Source organism: Rattus rattus, chromosome 11 (assembly GCF_011064425.1).
Source record: "Rattus rattus isolate New Zealand chromosome 11, Rrattus_CSIRO_v1, whole genome shotgun sequence".
In the NCBI taxonomy this organism is placed as follows: Eukaryota; Metazoa; Chordata; class Mammalia; order Rodentia; family Muridae; genus Rattus; species Rattus rattus.
The window spans coordinates 98,364,029-98,384,167 of NC_046164.1; the positions used below are offsets into that span (position 1 = coordinate 98,364,029).

General features: G+C 38.7%; 1 protein-coding gene across 1 annotated transcript in view; it reads left to right on the forward strand.

The window, feature by feature from the left end:
* The window catches only part of Psme4 (proteasome activator subunit 4), a 103,319-nt gene extending 84,355 nt beyond the window's left edge, over positions 1-18,964 (forward strand). Inside the window, 7 exon segments of the mRNA XM_032916519.1 lie at positions 3,123-3,251; positions 7,355-7,481; positions 7,484-7,509; positions 12,274-12,436; positions 14,615-14,748; positions 16,060-16,198; positions 17,451-18,964. Coding sequence (XP_032772410.1) covers positions 3,123-3,251; positions 7,355-7,481; positions 7,484-7,509; positions 12,274-12,436; positions 14,615-14,748; positions 16,060-16,194 — 714 coding nt within the window. The 3' untranslated portion in view covers positions 16,195-16,198; positions 17,451-18,964.
* Positions 18,965-20,139: the final 1,175 nt, after the last annotated feature.

Sequence of the window (20,139 nt, forward strand, 5' to 3'; positions counted from 1 at the left end):
TTTCAAGCATTAGAAATCTACTGATTTGTAAAGCAAAGGTAGTAAATTAATATTACCAGAAAATGTCCAGGTGGTTTATACAACCAAGTAAAAATTGAAGAGCTGAGTAGGTGCCATAACTCCAAGGTTCTAGATTATAGAATCTAGATTACAGGAAAGAATAGGATTCGACTCTTGGGCATTGCTCCTTGGACCTCTTCAAGATCCACATGCCCAAATCCAAGGTTAAACTGAATAGGCACTGACCCTTTGCCTCTCTTGAACCTGGGGTCTCTTGATTGACAGCCCTCCAGAATGTAAGAGAGGACAATGCTTAAAAAGGAAATTGGGGGTTGGGGATTTAGCTCAGTGGTAGAGCGCTTGCCTACCAAGCGCAAGGCCCTGGGTTTGGTCCCCAGCTCAAAAAAAAAAAAAAAAAAAGAAAAAAAAGAAAATTGGTGTGTCTGCACCAATTTGGCATTGATGTACACATATTTATATGCATTAAACTGTCTTTTACATGTTAGGAAAAAATCGAATCACCTGATTTTTATGAATTTTTATTTTTATTCTCAAAAACCTATTAATTAAGGATAATTAATAATTATTGATTAAGGATTCACAGGAAGTTACGAAGTAAATAAAATTTTATGGTACTTTTCACTCCATTTTCTCTAACACTAAACATATTCCACAACTGTAGTATAATACCATAGTTAGGAACCTGACATACTACATAATTCTGTGTCATTGTATCACCTGTACAGATTAATATTATATGTACTGCCACAAAGACAGAACTATTTCATTACTGTGACAGTCTCTTTTTTTTAATATTTATTTATTTTATGTACATGAATACACTGTAGCTGTCTTCAGACACACCAGAAGAGGGCATCAGATCCTATTACAGATTATTGTGAGCCATATGTGGTTGCTGGGAATTAACTCAGGACCTTGGGAAGAACAGTCAGTGCTCTTAATCACTGAGCCATCTCTCTAGCTCTGTCTATGACAGTCTCCTAATTACACCTATTTCATACATTCCCCCCAACCCCCCAAGATGGGCTTTTTTTTTGTGTGTGGCCCTGGCTGTCACAGAACTCACACTGTAGACTAGTCTGACCTTGAACTCACAGATATCTACTGACTTCTGACTCTCAAGTGCTGGGATTAAAGATATATGTGTACCACCATTGTCTGACTAAAGCATTTGTTTTTTTTATGTATATTTTCTGTTTGCGTGTATATGTACATGACTTGTGCCCAGAAAGACCAGGAAAAAATGGGTGTTGAATGCCCTGGAACTGGAGTTAGAAATAACTGCATTGTGAATGCTGGGAATCAAACCTGGGTCTTCTGCAAGAGCAGCACATGCTCTTAACCACTAAGCCATATCTTTAGCTCCTCTTTATAAATTTTACCTTGAAAGATTTAAATAGTGGGGCTGGTGAGATGGCTCAGCACCCAGCCTAATTAACTGAGTTCAAACTTCTATGGTGGAGGAGAGAATTAACTCCTGCAAAAAATCTTTCCTCTGACCTCCACAGCCTACACACATAGATACACACACACACACACACACACACACACACACACACACACACACACACACACACACACACACAATCAATGTAGCTTTAAAACGATTATAAATTTAAATAGAAAATATCAGTATAAGCTTTTTTTTTTTTTTTTTTTTTTTTTTTCGAGCTGGGGACCGAACCCAGGGCCTTGGCGCTTGCTAGGGCAAGTGCTCTACCACTGAGCTAAATCCCCAACCCCCGGTATAAGCTTTTTCTGTCTTTAAAGAATGTGTTTATTTCCCAGCTTTCTCAACCTAAAAAACTTAGGAAGAAACCTTCACAGAGTGGTAACAGTATTTCTGTTACCTGGACATTGGTTTCTTAGTAACAGTTCTTATGAAAATCAGGGCTTCTTGGAGAAATAAGAAACATCTAAGATAAATGAGCTTATTTTGGCATATCATATCTGAAATCAAGGCACCAATTTGAGTTTAATTAGCGAATATCACTTTAAAGAGTACAAAAGTAATACAAAGTTACCAGATTTGTTAAAATTAGTGGGTTTATAATAATAAAAGTACCCTTTAAGAAAGTAACTGTTCACCATTGCAGTATAGGAAGGAACTCAATATTTTAAGCAAGCAAAAGCTTTCATATACAAAATATTTTGGATAGCAGTGAAGATTATGAGCTATAATAGTGCCACTTTGTAAATTTCTCTTTTATGATGGACTATTGCATAAGAAAAAATATTGTGGAAAAAAAAGAACACAATTTTTATGCTGTGCCCAATATTATATTTCAGTAAAATGAAACCTAAATCCACTGGCCAGGGTACAGAACTTACCGAAACCAAAATACACCATCAAGTAGATACAATCAGAGGGAGACCATGACTGAGGAAATTACTAAACGAGACCTCAGTTTCTTTCTCCATATGTTAAAAATCAGATAGCAAGGAATTTTCAGACATTTAGAAACACAGCATCATATGATTATTATGATGTTGGGTGAGCCCGGAGTATCTGCTGTGCCAGTGCTGCCGTGGGGGTAGTTTAAGCACTGTAGAATTTTTGTGGTTATTTTGCTGTTTTTATTTGAGGCAGTTTCATGTATCACTGGTTGGCCTGGAGCTCACTGAGTAGACCAGGCTTTCTTCAGACTCACAGAGACCCGAGTGCTAGGGCTTAGTTCTAGCTACTGTCAAGTACTTTTATTGTGACTATAATAATATTTCATGTATGATGGTGTCCTTCTAGATTATATATTTTTAAGATGACATAAGGGAATATCTACGGGCTTGTGTCAGATGTTTTAGTTGATAAAAGGGGACAGTGGGAAGCAAAAATGAAACAAGATTATCCATGATTTTGTCACTGTTTAAGAAGTGATTGGATCATAAGGTGTTCATTGTATTTCTAATATATTTGTTTGCAGTTTCACATTCAAGTTGTTAAAAGTAAAAATGTGGTTTTGTTTTAAGTTTTCATTTTGAGACAGTCTCTCTTTAGACATGATTGGCTTCGTATTGACTGTAGCCTGGGCTGGCCTCCTGGGTGCTGGAATTTCTCTCATGTAAGATGTAGGATGTGGTAACCATTTAGTTTTGTTTTGTAGATCGCCCCAGTGGAAAATGACAATAGTTATGATGAGTTGAAAAGAGATGCAAAGCTCTGTTTATCACTAATGTCTCAGGGGTTGCTCTACCCTCAGCAAGTGCCTTTGATACTTCAGGTGCTAAGCCAGGTAAGTGCATGGCTACAGCATCTACATCCTCTGTCTGCCCTGCTTTGTCACTCTCGAGTATTTCACAATGAACTGTAGATACACAATACCTGATTTTTGTTCCTATTTTTTTCTTTTGAGATAGAGTCAGTATGTAGCCCTAACTGGCCCAGAATTCACCAACCAGAGCATGCTGGCCTGTAACTCACAAACATCCACCTGCTTCTGTCTCCCAAGTGCTGGGATTAAACATGTGGGATCAAATGTGTGGTATCGTATCAGGCCTCTGAATTTTTTCGTTTTCTTTAACCAAAACAACAACAACAAAAATAAAAAACCCAAACCAGGCTTTGATTTATACCTGGTTCAGCTGCCAAATTCTATAAAAGTAACTTTTATTTACCTGGGGTAATTGTCATCTCAGAGACTCACTGCCTCTGTCTGCTAACTTAGATCTAGTCTTGGAAGCTTCTAGCCTCCGTGCAATCTAGACCTAGAATGTTTTCAGCCTCTGAGACTTAATGCTGAATAAGCTCATGCCTTCCTAATTCTTTCTGATTTCTGACTGCCTGGTTCAACTCAGCTGTTCTGACTCAAAACTCCTCTCCAGCCTGACTGATTCTGGCTTCTCTCTGCTTCTCCTGAGTTTCTGTGACTGGCCTCACACTAAGTTGGGCAATCTTCTAATCTTCTGGCTCCTTTTCATTTTCTGTCTCATTCTGTCTTCATTTGTGTCTAGCTTGTTCTCTCTCTCTGCAACCTGTCCTGGACAAACTCTAAGTAAAGCTGCTTCATTGTGCTGTTCTCTCTCTCTTCTCTGTTCCTGTGAGAGTTGGGCATATCCTATTCTGTCAGATCTTTCTCTGATTTGTCACTTTGTCTGCCACTCAGTTAAAATCACTTATAAAAGAAAGCTTCCTTCTACAAACTAACTTTACCTTCATTGTTTGGAGTTAAAGGTGTGTGCTAAGGGTGTGTCTGTATTCCAGCCAAATGGATTAAAGGTGTGAGCAACTAGAAACAGGTTTTTCCAGTAAACAACACAATCTTGGGGTTCAGAGTATGATTTAATATCCTGCAACAGACTTCTTGGAATTTAGGCGAGTTCAAGAGATGATGTGTTAAAATGTATTAATACCAGGTGTTAATGAAGAAAGGATCTGTCATTCTCTTTTGCCATTTTCCTTCCTGGTTTGTGACAGACACTTAACAGTGGTTCAGGTACTAAGACTACATTGCAAAACAGTCACAGAGCAGAGCCAGTCATACACACTATAGAAAAAGTAAAGCTGTTCTTGCAGTTTTCACTGAAAAATATTTCCCAACAATCTAAAGTGATATTTTAGAGGCATGGGATTTAGTCATTCTATTTATTTAATTATTTAATCAGTCATTATTTAACTGTAATGACTGACCACAGCTTATTTCTACCTTGTTCCCAATTGAGAAACAAACAAACAATTATAGTGACTAGAGAATCAATATGAAACGTACCAGTATTCCTTTAGGAATTAGATGATGAATACTTCTTCCAGGTTGGGAGGGGGGCTGAGAATTCCTTCTGTAATGGCTGTCAGTAGAGGGGTAATGTTGTCTATCTGTACAAACTGCAGCGACCTCTCCTTTTGTACCTATTTGCTCTTCAGCTGACTCTGCAGATCTTGGATTTGGAAGCCGACAGACCTGAATTCAAACTTTATTGCCTTGTGAACTTGTGTTTTACTCACTTGTATGACTTCTGAAGACTCATTTAATCTTCCCCCCCATCAGTTTCCTCAAGAAGTTGGAACTGTTTTTCCACCTGATCTCAAGGAGCCCCTTAATCCTTCACTTTTTTGCTTCCTGTCTTTATGTCCTTCCTGTTTATTCTGATGTCTTCTCTTTTTCTCCCTCTTTCTCTTTCCCACTTTTCAAATATTTCTTATGTACCTTACATATTCCATGATAGGAAGTAAAGCAATATAGCTCCAGTTGTCATGAAAGTCTTGTATAGATCCTCACTGCCTAGAATGCCATTGTGTTAAAAAGAGTGTTGTCTCTTCCCTTAAAATTTTTTTTATTCTACCCTGTGTTAAATAAATGCTAAAGCTAAATAGCATTTTAAAAATATTTTTCATTTGTGAAATTATAATTACACTATTTTTCTCTTCTCTTTTATCCCAGCAAAGTTGACTATATAACAACCCTCCTTGCTCTCTTTCAAATTCATGACCTCTTTTTTTCTTTTCCAGTGTATGTGGGTGTCCAAATACATATGAACAGGCTAACCATTTATTGTTTTTATATACTTAGTTCGTTTGTTTGTTTGTTTTTCATCCCTTTCCTCCAACTCCTCCCATATCTTCCCTACCCAATTTCACATCCCTCCCACCCACAAAACAAAAGCCAAAAATTATAACAAACATAAGACTTACCAAACTAAAATAGAAACAAAAGCCTACCCACCCACCCACTCCACCTCCCCCACCCCCCCCAAAAAAGGACTCCATTTTGTGTCAGCCAATTACCCCTGACACTATTAGGGAAAACTGTTTTTCTTTTTCCTAGTAGGCATCAACTGCCGATAGCATCTTAGTTAGGGGTTAGTCTATGTGCCCACCTCCCCTACTCCGTGTTGGGACTTTGTCTGGTTTGAACATGTACACATCCTGTGCATGCCGTCACAACATTCTTTCTGAATTCATATGTGCATCAGTCCTATTGTGTCTGGAAGATTCCATTTCCTTGGAACCATTTACCACCTCTCACTCTTAAAATCTCTTCGTCTCTTCTGTATGAATCCCTGAGCCTTAGAAATAGGTGTTTGATGAAAGAAAGGGGGAGGGGGGAGGGAGAGGGAGGGAGAGGGGGAGAGGGGAAGAAGGAAGGAAAGAAGGAAGGAAGGAAGGATGGATGGATGGATGGAAGGATGAATCTCATTTAGGATTCGGTGCTTCAAAGCCTCTCACTTTCTGCACATTGTCCAGTTGTGGGTGTGTGATCCACTGCAAGAAGAAGCTTCTCTGATGAGGATTGAGCAGTGCACTGATCCATGGATATGGCTGTATCATTAGGATTTGTTTTTTTCTTGTTCCTTTAACAGAGTAATAGTGTGTTTTCCCTTAGAGCCTATGCCTGTCTTACCTGTTTCTTGAGTTTAGATAAGGGACTAGGCAAGGAAGAGCAAATAGGATGTAGTTCTATAAAGAGATAAAGGGAAAGCTAGACTAGGAGGATTAAATTGGGAGGGGGATGTGGGGAAGCTTTTTAAAATATTTGCATATATGTAAGTATTTAAATGGAGTCATCATATATGGTGGAGACAATTCCCCAGATAAATTAACCTGCTAAAGCAGTTAAAACCTGCAAAGCCAAGAATGGGTTACAATTTATTAAGTTGTTGGCCAAAAGGATTTATAGACACCTCCCCTAAATCATGATAGGCTGTTGCCAAAGAAAGTTGTTGGCTCATCTCCACAATCTGATTGGAAGAGACTCTTGCTGAAGACCACACTTCTGTCAGCCAACATCAAGAGATAGATCCAGTTTTAACCAGAAGCTTTAACCCTACTGTCTTTGTTCATGGTACTTGGAAGGCACTCTGCACACTACCAGAGGAGGAAAGTAATCATCAGAACCACCCAGTCACTGCAAGCCCTGAGACCTATAACAGAAGACCTGCCTGCAAGATATTCTGAGATAGTAGTGGCACAGATGTGATGGGAGGAACCAACCATTTTTTATTTAAGTCCATTCCATGAGATGGAGTACATACTGACATGAATGGTTCATATTCTTTTTGTTTTCCATGCCCTACCTACTACTATGGAAAGTAAAATAAAGAAATATATGATACTTGGAGGATTCAGTTGTCTTAATTATAACTATTTCTCTCCCAAGAGAATATTTTGACTTTTACCAGCATCTTTTGTTCCCACTACAGAACTTTGAGGCATTCTGATGCCTGGGAACTTGACCATGCTTCTCATTGCTTAGAAGGAAATAGAAGATTAAGCTTATTTCAGCTATTCCTGTGAAAGCAGAGTCAAGCTCAAATATTGTATTGCTTGTATATAACGTCATTGTCATCTCATTTTCTAGTCAGTTCTATCATATATACTCTATCATGTATTTCTCATTCACAGACAGCAAGAAGCAGTTCTTGGCATGCAAGATATACAGTGCTGACCTACCTCCAGACCATGGTATTTTATAACCTCTTTATTTTCCTAAACAATGAAGATGCAGTTAAAGACATCAGATGGCTGATTATACGCCTTTGGAGGATGAACAGTTAGAGGTAAAATTTAAGTTAGAACAAATGGAAATTGAGTTACTTTTAAAAATGTATGATTATGAGGTTGAGGCAGGAGCATTTCCATAAGTTCAAGCCCTGCCTTGACTACAATTCCTGAGATGTGTTTATTCAGACATTTAATCTTTGTGTGAAGTCATGATTTGCTGTAGCACAGATAAAAGTTATTGGGTGTGGTCTTGATGTTCTCCCCTCACAGCTGCTTAGCACATCACTGGTAAACCTGGGCTTTCTTGCCTGTAAAGGAAAGTTGTAATTACTCTTTTCTTCTTTTTTTTTCCTTTTAATTGAAAAAAACATTTTCTCATACTAATTATAGTTTCCCTTCCCTCTACTCTTCTTCTCCCCTCTGGATCCTCTCCCTTTCTGTCCCTTTAGGAAAGAATAGGCTGATAAATAAAAACCAAACATAATAAAACAAAACAAAAACTATCACTTCATCTGGACAAGGAAACCAACAGAAGAAAAAGAGTTCTAAGAGCTCGCACAAGAATCAGAGACCCACTGGTTCACACATTCGAGAGTTACATAAAAATGTGAAGTCCTAAGTAGCTGTAGTATTAATGCACAGGACCTGCTGGTGCCTTGCACACTTTGTGCTTTCTGCTTTGGTCTCTTGAGTTCATATGAGCCTTGCCTGGTTGGTTCAGAGGTCTTCTCTCTTGCAGTCCTCCATCTCCTGACTCTTTACACTCTTTCCACCTCCTCGTCCAGTGGGATTTTCTGTGGGAGGGATTTGATAAAGGCGTCCTTCATGTTTAGAGTTGTGTGTAATGAGGTCTGTCCTTTACCTTCTTTCTTCTCCCCCCCCCAGCCTCCCTCTCTGTCCTGAGTACTGGCTGTGGTGGGATGCGCCTCTGCTGTAGGAGGAGGCTTCTCTGGTGATCACTGATCTATTCACTGAGCTATGAGTATAGCAGAATATCATTAAGAGTCATTTTGCTGATTGTTTGTTTTAACCAGTAGTGTTTGGCTTTACCCTAGGTCTCTTGAGTTATCTAGTCTCCGGTTCTTGGTCACCCAAACAGTGTTGAATATGGCCCATAGAGTGGGCCTTAAGTCAGATCAGACATTGGTTGTTTATACCCACATGTTTTGTGCTACTATTGCCCCACCATATCTTGCAGGTAGGACAGATTGTAGGTCAAAAGGTTTTTTTGGCTGGGTTGATGTTTCTCCTTTGGTAGCCTATAACCTTCCCACACTTAAGACACCAGAATGTAAGAGTAAAGATTCTTAAGGAACTAGAGAAATACATGAAGGCAGATTGAAGAGCACAGAATACACTATTATCCAGTAAAGTTAAATTATGACCACTACCCTTACCTCTACTAATGCAGAGGTTTTAGTTATATTGTACCAAAAGATAATCTCTTAACTCAGTTAGCCCAGTATAGGAAAAGCAGGCTGCAATAAATAAATACATAAATACATACATATATACAATTGACCTTGGCAAGTGAGATTGGGCACAATTAGTATGGTGCAGCCATAGACTATAATTGACCTTGGGAAAAGAAAATACACAAACTTTCATAAAAATATTGCTTACTTTATCGACTTTAAAACCTGTTTGTAATAGAGAACTTTCTGTGTTTATGTATCTGTTTCTAAGTACTGAAAACCAATTTATCTAAAGGGAAGTGGGATGGTGGTTTCTCCTCTTCCCTAATAAGCCTGGCCAGCTTTTCTGTGTTCAGCAAGGAAATATCCAGACCCAAGGGAACTGACAGACTGCTTATAACAAATTCAGTGAAAATACTTATATTTCTTGTGCTTCTTAGAAACTAAAGGAACAAAAATGGGAAAGTGGAAATTGAGAAATAACATTTTCTTTCAGTCCCCAGTTTTAGAGGATTAGTCAGCTTTCTTTGACCATAACAATGCCTGAAGATAGTACCACAGCAAGAGAAAAGGTTTGTGTATTTCAAATTTAGTTTTGGAGGGTTCAGTCATAGCAGATTGACCTCGTTGCTTGCAGGCATATGGTAAAGCAGTGTATCGTGGTATGAATATGTGGTGGAGTAAAATCATTCATCTTCTGTCCCAAAGTGTACAAAAGATAGAAGAGAGACTTTCTCCACCGTCCCCTTCACCGTCTCCTTCACTCTAAATGTGAAGGAGAGCACGTGCTCAGCCTCTTCAGCTCTACCACTTCCAGGCAGCCCCAGGAGAGTTCGCCTCTAACACATGGACTTTAGAAGGACAAGGACATCCAACATCCAATCTATAACAGTGCTGTGTGATTAAAACTTTGCTGTCATAGAGCTGGGCCTGGTGGTGCATGCCTTTAATCACAGCACTTTGCTCTGGAAACAAGCAAATTGCTGTAAGTTCAAGGCTACATAGTGAGACCTTATCTCCAAACAGAAGGAAAGGAAGGAAAAGGAAAGGGAAGGGGAAATAAAAAGACGGAAGGAAGGAAGAAAATTACTGGTATGAGCCAGGAGATAGCTTAGCAAATAAAGGAACTTACTGCCAAGTCTGGCATCCTGAGTTTAGTCCTGAAACCCACATCTAGGAAAGAATTGACTACAATACCCACGAGATTATAACAAACACTAGGGTCCAGCTTGTGTATGGATTTCATATTTGTACTAATCTTGTATCTTAAATCTCATCTAGAGGCAAGAGATGCGTATTTGTGGGGAATCTCTCATACAAAGTCAAAGAGTATTGCATGGATTAGCCTTTTTGGACTCTGCAGTTACTATGCAGATGGTTAAGATGAGTATGAATGCCCTGGTTTCAGGCCTCAGGAGAGAGTTTGCTGTGCTCTTTGAGAACATAAATGCACGTGTACACACACACACACACACACACACACACACACACACTCAAGACAGATTATATTGCCAAAGCTCAATCTGCTGGTGAGCTTTCATTGTCTGTCATAGTGTTTACCAAGATGGGTCTATATGGGGTCAGGGGTGGACTTGGCAGACTGAGAGAGGAGAGTAGGTAAGTGTGGCTGGTGGAGGAGGCAGGCAAGATCTGTAGTGAAAGTGCATCCTATCACTGAGATGGATGAGAATGAGAATCGTGGAGTGAGAAATAACTCCTTGAAACTTTAAAAAGTGTCATAAAATGGATGTAATGGTGCATATTTGGAATCCTAGCTCTTGGGCAGCTAGCTAGGTGAAACATGGCCAACCTTGACTATATAGTAAGACCTCATCTCCAAAAGCAGAGGGAAGGTGAGGTGGGTGTGTGGTAAGGAGCTGGATAAAGCAGAGTGCTGTTTGCCTTGCCAGAGACTGGGCTCCTGTTGCTCCTTGCAGTCCCTACAGATTTTTCCTAAGATAAAGTTCAGTGAGTAGAACAGTGCAGGAACTTCAGGTCTCAGAGGTGATGGAGATGTATATACACACACATATGTACATATACATACATACATACATACATACATACACACACACACATATGGATAACTTCTTAGAACACAATGTAATATTATAGATTTAGGTCACATCTTTACTAGTTAAGGAAGTTAAAGAATCTAAAATGCAGATTTGGCTATTAATTGGAACCTAAGAGATGACTTTTAAGCTTTCAGAGGACATCAAAATAGATAAATTTCTCTACAAGAATATTAGAAACTTACTAGAAGGGGATAGGGATTTAGCTCAGTGGTAGAGCGCTTGCCTAGCAAGCGCAAGGCCCTGGGTTCAGTCCCCAGCTCCGAAAAAAAAATAAATAAATAAAACTTACTAGAAAACAATGCTTTGACATATAAAAATCATCAAGCCTTTGTAGACTAGTTGTCACATAAAAGCAATACAAACTACAAATAATGACCAGAGAAATGCAAGCTAATGACAAGACATGCTTGCTTACTTTTAATATGTGTTCTCTTTATCCACAAAGTAAAGCACGTGTTGCTGCTGGCCAGTATGACTACTGCCCACATTCCAATTCTTTATCATAGTATACTATAAGTATTACCCTTTGAACAGAAATTGATAGTTATAGAATTGCTGAGTCTTTCAAATTGAGTTGTCCTAAATCAGTCAAATGAAGTAGAATATTTTGTCTAGATATGGTGGCACACAGCAGTAATCCCTGTTACTCTGAAGGTTGAGGAAAGAGGATTGAAAGTTCCTAGACGGCCTGAACCACACCAAGTTCACACTAAGACAGCCTGGGCAACTTAACAAAATCCTGCCTACCTAAATACCAAAAGGGCTTAGGGATGAAACTGGTAGAATACTAGCCTAACATAGGCTAGGCGGGTCGTGGGTTTAATCTCTAGTACCACAAGGCCAGCATAGGCAACTTAGTGAGACCTTGTTTCCAAATGCAAAGATAAAAAGAAGGCTCAGTAGTAGAATACTTGCTTAGCTTATAAGAAGCTCTTAATTCATTCCCAGAACCACAATATATTTATAGAAAACAGGGCAACCAAATGACAGAACAAGGAATCTCTCAAGGAATACAGAGAAAAATGTTGGGGATTTTGTTTATATTTTTAACATTAGGTTTTGTTATTTTGTTTATGTATTAATTTGTGGAGAAATTTTATTTTCTTTATAGTAGTTATACTATTATAATCCTTATGTAGCTTTTATCTAGTTTGAGGCCACAGATACCTGGGGAATCTGGTGATACATTTGTCATGAAAAAGAAAGAAAAAATAAACTTTACATAGATTTCTGGGAAGGTCCCCACTCAGCTTTCCATACCTCTCTGAGATCCTTTATTACCTCAGACTTAGGATCTCAGTTCTAATAGAAATGATTATCCCTCCAGGTTCGAGAAATGGCTGCTACTACCTTAAGTGGTTTGTTACAGTGTAACTTCCTTACCATGGACAGTGCTATGCAGAGTCATTTTGAGCAACTTTGCAAAACAAAACTACCCAAGAAAAGAAAACGAGACCCTGGTTCTGTGGGAGATACCATTCCTTCTGCAGGTAATGTTAAAAATCCCCATTCCTTTGAAGAAATAAGCAGTTTGCTTAAGCATTTGAAGTGTTTGTGCTCAGGTCTTTACTAAATGCAGAGAATAATTGTTCCTATTTGTTAGGAGTTGGCTTGAAGAAGATAGGCCCTGAAATTAAAGGCTAAAATTGTACTGACAAAGAAACCTGTCTACTACTGCAACAATAACTTTTTAATAAGACATTTCTTTCACCATTCCCCCAAATAAATATAAATGTGTAAAAGCAGATCCAAAATTGGATCAAAGTATCTGTAATAGGATTAAACTATTTTGAGAATTTACAATTTGTGCATTAACACACGAAAGTGGGGGAAGAAATGCAACCAGTAATTTGGCCCATTGGGTAAAGGCACCTGCTGTCGCACCTAGGACTTGGGTTCAATTTCTGGGTCTGTGATAAAAGGCAAGACCTACCCTACAAGTTTCCTCTGACCTCCAATTGCATGCCACAGACTCATGTGCGTACAAGTGCAGATACCCATTTACTAAAGTGCTTGTTGCCCTACAAACCTTAGGCCATGAATTTGACTCCCAGCACCTATATGAAAAGCCAAGTGTGACACCCATAATTGCTGCACTGGGGCAGTGGAGACAGACAGATCCCTAGATCCTAGTGAAAAACCTTGACTCAAAATACCGAGCACAGGGCTGTAGAGATGTCTTGGTGGTTAAGCGTACTGTACTATGGTTTCTAACATCCACATCTGGAGCTGGCTCCACAGAATTCAGCACTCCTTTCTGCTTCTCTGGGTACTTGGACGCATGTGCACATACATATACACATGAACATGAAATAGAAAAACTTACGAAAGGCTCCTGCGGAACAACAGCATCTAAGGTTGACTTCTGCTTCTACGCTCATGTGCACACACATGTATGCAACATAAATATATGCACACACACAAAAAAAAGGTGATGTTTTGGGAACCAGAGTTCCCTTGCTTGTCTAGAGAAGGGAATATTGAATAGTCATGTGTGGCTCTATGAGGGAGATCTCTTCAAAGAAATGTATTACCAAGTTAATTTCTTTTTGTGTGATCCATTGCCCAAAATGTGAACCCAGTGTAGACTGTATTTATTAGTCAGTTGATAAAACAATGAAGAGTCATTGTAGGAGCTTCTAAAGTAATTGAGCATAAGCCAGATGCTGAAAGGTCTGACTACCATGTTTTGTTTAAAGAGAAATTTAAGTGGGACAACAGATAAACATCTGATCTAACCCCAGAGAAATAAAAAATTAGTATGAAATTTAATTTGTACAGAGTACCTAGAATATGAAGTTATTATACTTTAGAGCCACAGTTGTATCATAATTACTTAATAGCAAGTAGTATTTATATATTAAATATTAGTACCAATTAGTTTTAAGTCTTTTTTTATACCAAATGGCATTATTTGTAATTTTTTGTGCTCCAAAATCTCATTTTATTACCTTCTCCTTCTGTTCATGGACGCACCTAAAATGTATTTACAAAAGAGTGTGCATCATGCTTTGTTAAGAAACTCTGAGAGGAGCTAGGACCATGGCTCAGCGTAGTGAGGTTTTGGCTCATATGCATCACATCCTGAGCTCAACCCCAGTCACCGCCAAAAAGGAGATGGAGACTGAGGCCTGCATGGAGATAGAGCTCGTGTGCGGCCCTGTGCTTGATTAATCCCAGCACCCAGCAAGGGGTAAGGGGCCGAGCAAGAAAGGAAACAAGAATGTGGGCATTTGACAACACTTGAACTTACTCTACTGGAAGGAAGGAACAGACCCTGTAAGGTAGACATGTGTTGCAGTTCATATCATGCATGGTGGGGTGTCATGCATTTTGTATGGGGACAGTCCAATAGAGAAGATATTACCTAATCTCTTAAATTGTTTCAGGATCAGGACTTAGAATATGAATGAACTGATCAAAAAAATTGTATTTATGTTGGTTTTAACAATGACTTGTTCCTGGCTAGAAACAATTATGCCAAGAGACCAAGAGACAGCTATAGAATATCTTCAGAATTTGCAGTTTCTAGTTCAGCCCTAAAAATCATGCTTTTATGTATACACTTGTAAATTTATATTAAATGGAAAATATGCACACTGAAAGTACATCTAGCATGAATGAAAATTTATTTCAGCGTAAATGACATATTGTTATTTTTGTTGCAGAGTTGGTCAAACGTCATGCTGGTGTGCTTGGACTTGGTGCGTGTGTTCTTTCTAGCCCTTATGATGTTCCTACCTGGATGCCCCAGCTCCTTATGAATCTCAGTGCACATTTGAATGATCCTCAGCCTATTGAAGTATGTTCTACATGGTCCCAAGAATGATCTATAATAGTCATATCTTCAGTTTGGTATGAGTGAATTTAAGTACACAGCAAGCCAAAGGATAAATAGCAAGTAATAAAGCACATATCAGATAGACAGGCAACAAAATACCATCAAATTGGAGGCTCAGCACATCTAGCAGAAATCCACTGGTAAAGCTCCTTTAGCGCTGGAGCACCCCATAAGAATGAATCTCTGGCAGAGTAGAGTATGCCCTTTCAAGTAAAAGAACAAGTAGCAGATCGAGATAATACCGTCGAGTCAAGTGCTTATAGCAGCATAATGTTACTGGGCAAGTAGCTAGAGTTCACAGTCAAGGCGAACTCCCCATGGCTCCTTCTCAGTTTTCCCACTGCAGGTGCTTTTACCTCGTTGGACAAACAGAGCAGCCTCTGCTGGAAATAATTTGCCTTCCAGGTGTCCTCAAACATGGTTTTACTCTTGAGCTGATTTGCCATTCTCTCCTTCCTGCCATAGAGTTAAAGAGGCTAAACCATTCCCAGACTAGGGACCTTAGAGGGACACAGCATTCACATGCTTATGGACAATTCCACTTCCAACTTCTTAATGAAATCAAACAGCACATGACAATCTACCAAAATAATGTACACTCCAGAGCATATAATTCTCTGATAGTTTACTTGTATTACTTGATAGATAAATACTTTCCTGTATACATTTAATTCCAGCACTCAGGAGGCAGAGGAAGATGGATCTCTTCAGTTCGAAGACAGCTAGGGCAATACAGAAAATAATAATAAATATATTATTTTTTTAAAAAGCTACCACTGATCTGGTCAAGTTTACTCTGTAATTATTAAAGCTAGAGACATTTCTCCTGTGTACAACAAAATAAAATTCTGTAGCTTCTATTCTTCCAAACCCAGCATGAAGAATCCTGACAGCATTAACTAGGAAGTTAGGTTTCGTGCTACTGTTATTCTTGCATTTTGTACCTGGAAAGTCTCCCATCTTACTGAAAGCTAATATTAAAGTAGAAATAGTGGTTGTTTTATCTAGTAGTAAGCATCCATGCTCCAAAGCTAAACAGGTCACCTTTGTAGATGTATGGAAATATGTATCGAATTGGTCTAGCAATGTGACAATGTTTGTCCTGAAGTGAAGCTAGTAATTTTAATAGAATGTTAGTGGTTTGGTGACAGAAAATTGACTTGGTTTTCTAACATCGTGAGAGCTGAGGTCTAGGTGGATATAGTATAACTGAAGATAACCCACATGTGACCCTGGTTGTTAGAGGTTAAAATGTATGTGGGTTGATTACAGATGACTGTCAAGAAGACCTTATCCAATTTCCGAAGGACACATCATGACAACTGGCAAGAACACAAGCAGCAGTTCACTGATGACCAGCTGCTTGTCCTCACTGACCTCCTTGTGTCACCATGCTATTATGCATAGAGGGGTGAGTTATGTGTGACATTCCCAGCATAGCCAAGGAAAGAATATCTATAAGGTTTTAAGGTTTGCTGACATTTTAGATGTAACTGCTTAGATAAAGTGAAGAGAGTTCTTTGTTTTGACTTTTGAAGGTAGGGCTAGCTATGTAGACTAGGCTAGCCTTGAATTTGGGATGATTCTCCTGCCTTAGCCTCATGAATACTAGGATTGCAGCTATGTGTCACTACACTTAAATGCTTTTAAACATGACTTTTGAGGTTGGGGAATATATAGTTTACAGGAAGAGGCCAAATTTAGCAAAGATGAGACCCTAATTTAATTTCCAATGCTGAGGTAAACAAACATGGTAGCCTGTGACTGTACTTTCAGAGGATTTTGTTGGGTTGGTTGTAAATATGGCTTTTTCTGTGGTCAATGGAAATAACTCCTATAGGATTTCTCATGATTTTTGTTTCCACTGTTAGACAGGCAGTTTATGTGACTGCATTGAGACAGTTAGAAAATAAATAACTTGCATTAGTAACCTGAGATAGTCAAGTGAAAGAAGAGAAATCACAGGCCAATTTGCTTCCTGAGTGGGACTTTGGGATTATTCTAGCAACTCGTGGTTCTACAATCATGAGAACACTTCATCTGGATGTTTTAGTTTGACTTGTACGCATGTGTTATACACATGAGCATGCCATGCCTCTGGAGGCCAGAAGAGGGAACTGAGTGACAGATAGTTGTAAGCCTCCATGTGAGTGCTGGGGACAGATGCATATGCTCTTAACTGCTGAGCCTTCTCTCTACCTCACCATCTGGATTCTTCTGCTCATTTGTTTTTTGTTTTTTGTTTTTTTTTGTTTTGTTTTGTTTTTTGTTTTTTTTGTTTTATTAATTTTCAGATAGAGTTTTTGTCTCTATGTAGCCCTGGGTATCCTAGAAGTCACCATGTTGAACAGGGGCCTCAAACACTCAGAGTTCCTCCTGCCTCCACCTCTCCCCTCTCTCAAGTATGAAAGACATTCCCTATCGTGCACAACTCATCTAAATCTGCCTCCACCTCTCCCCTCTCTCAAGTATGAAGGACTTTCCCTATCGTGCACAACTCATCTAAATCCTCAAGTGCTTATTACCTTCTATAAAAAGAGAGGGCCAGGAAGTCTTTGTATAGACAAGGATAAGGAGAATAAACAAAATCTATATGGTAGAATTTTAGAACTGAGTGTCTCGTTAGCCTAACATAATTTTGTATTTTATTTTTCTTACTGCAGATGACTATTCCTCATTCTGGGCTCATTTCATCAAAAATTCCGATCCTCAGGTATCATCCGTGGTGACTCTGCAAGTTTCAGAACACAGCTTCTGTTGAGCTTTCATCATTTTGGTGGCTTCTGTGTTTGGCCTCATTAGTCTGTGTTCACAGGTTCTCAGCTGCCGTTTGATTTCCTAACTTGTCCTGAAGTGTTCCCACAATACTGATCACTTTTTTCTTTGAGATGTATGACAAAGTCACAGAGTCTCAGGCTAGAAATAACCTAGTGCGATCATGGCATTATGACCAAACAGTCTAGAAACTTATTAAAAATAACAATGTCCTTGGAATGGAGAGTGCTCACCAGTCATGTAGGGTCTCTCATTTCAGTCATCTCGTTATTTTGAGTTCTTCTCCAAAGGCTGTTGAGTTTCGTGGTAGTCATGGCTCATGAATCCGAAGTCTTGACAGCCTGTGTCTAGAGAGCCATGAAGAGAAAAGGATCAAAGGGGGCAAGTCTCGGAATTAACCTAGGACCTGACAATGCTCAACCACACTGCAGAAGTCTGTCTGTCTCCACAGACTGGAGTTTTTGGTGCTGAGTAAGAACTAATTGCTGAAAAACTGGGGGTTTGGTGAATAAATTTTAGACTGATTTGTATGTGTATACAGTGTGATTTTAAAAATAAAAAAGAACATCAATAAACACCCTGGTTGATTGTTTTTTACCCTATAATCCTCACAAATATTGTTTTATACCCCACCTTGAGATACATTACACTTCATATGAATGGAAGATTGTAATTTTTGATCTCTCTCTCTCTCTGTCCCTACCCTTCCCATCTTCTCATTCTCTTCCCCCCTCCCCCTCTCTCCCTTCTACCTGTATGCCCGCCTACAGAATCATTAAGATTAATAAGACTTGATATTTGACTTGTTTAGTATGTTATGTAGATGTAAAAGATTGTATAAACTGTAGAGATGACAATGACAAGACTTGTACAGATGCAGCCCTTAACACAGACCATTGTCTGGAACTGGTTATAAAGATTCACACACAGCTCTTTGCTTTTGTACCTACAGAATGCCTTTTTTTTTTTTCTTTTTTCTTTTTTCTGATGTGTGTTTTTAAAATTATATTCTTTATCTTCTCATGTTACAAAAGCTGAAACATAGGTGGTTTTTTAAGTTCATTTATCATTAGAATATCTGGATTTTTATGTACCTTTTTGTGTGCATTTTTAAATAACATGTTTGCCTGTCACAACTTTAGAGTGTAAAATATCTTCTAGTTGGAATAATTCAAAGTTGATGAATGTCATCTTGTGACACACCCTTTACAATCTTCCTTAAAGGAATACTACAGTTTATTTTTTAGTATCTACATGCTGAGTGTCTCAATCTACACAGTAGGCTTAGTACAGTATTGAAGTGTGAGCATACCCAGGCATAGTCCCTGTACAGAGTAGTACCTAATTGACTATTTCAATTGTGTAACTAGTTTTAAAACCTAATAAAATGGATTGTTTTTAATACCTGACTTTTATCCTCATTAAGAGAAGACAGATGGGATAGCAGCAACTTTGTGGGTTCTTTTTGCCTTGTTAGGTTTAGATCTGTGATTGTCTTCCCAGTTGGCCAGAATGAATGAATGAACTCTGCTCTGTTGAGTGTAGTAGCCATGCTCACTAGGCATGCTTTAAGTGGTTATCAGCCATGTGGGACTAGTGGTTATTACATGTGATAGTACAGAGGAACTTCTCTGTCATCGCACAACATTCTGTTAAAACAAAACAAGCAGGAGGCAAATGGTGCGCACACCTACAGTCCCAGCACTTGGGAGGCAGAGGCAGATGGATCTCTGAGTTCAGGGCCAGCCTGGTCTACAGAGTGAGTTCCAAGATACCCAGGACTACAAAGAGAAGCCCTTGTTTCAGGAGGGGAAAAAAGTTTTGGTAGCACAAACCCAAATACCTGACTTCTGAAGACCACTGCTTGAAATTATACAAGCAATATTTAGTTTATTTGGAGAGACATATAATTTGGGTCAGAATTTCCACGCTTAACTTAGTCCTTTTTTTTCTTCAAATGATTCTAGGGCCCAGTGTTACTCAACCTATCTTAGAACTGATAGATTGACAAGTGTCTGGGGAGTAGAACATGATTTATGTGTAAATTAGTTGGGGTTTTTCTTGAATTTTTTTTTCTAAGCAGTTCTGATTTCACAAAGCCCTCCAGCATGTTTCTTAGCAAAAAGTATGGGAAAACTACATTACTTTGAAACTCATTACTAGTTTGTATTTATAAAGGAAAACTCAACAAAATAGAGTGAGGTTGTAGTAGTAATGGTGCCACGAAGTATTTCACCTGGATGGAATCAAAGTCTTGGATTTCTAGTACCAGCCAAAAGGGACATTTGAATACCATTCTCTTAAGTATTAGATAAGATTAGAAAAGTCGATCATAATTAACCAGATTAAAATCCTGAAGGAGTTAACTAGGTATGTTTGAGCATAACATACTTAAAAATGTTTGTTATGTAACGACTTCGACTAAAGTTAAAGAGTTTGTTATTTTAGACAAGTCGACTTTAGGAGAAGCTACTGGTCTAATGTTTTATGTTGGTGTTTACTAAAATAGGCCTAGCTGAATTACACTATCACTTCCCAAGATTTTTACACTCAACATGGTATTTAATAGTACCTTTT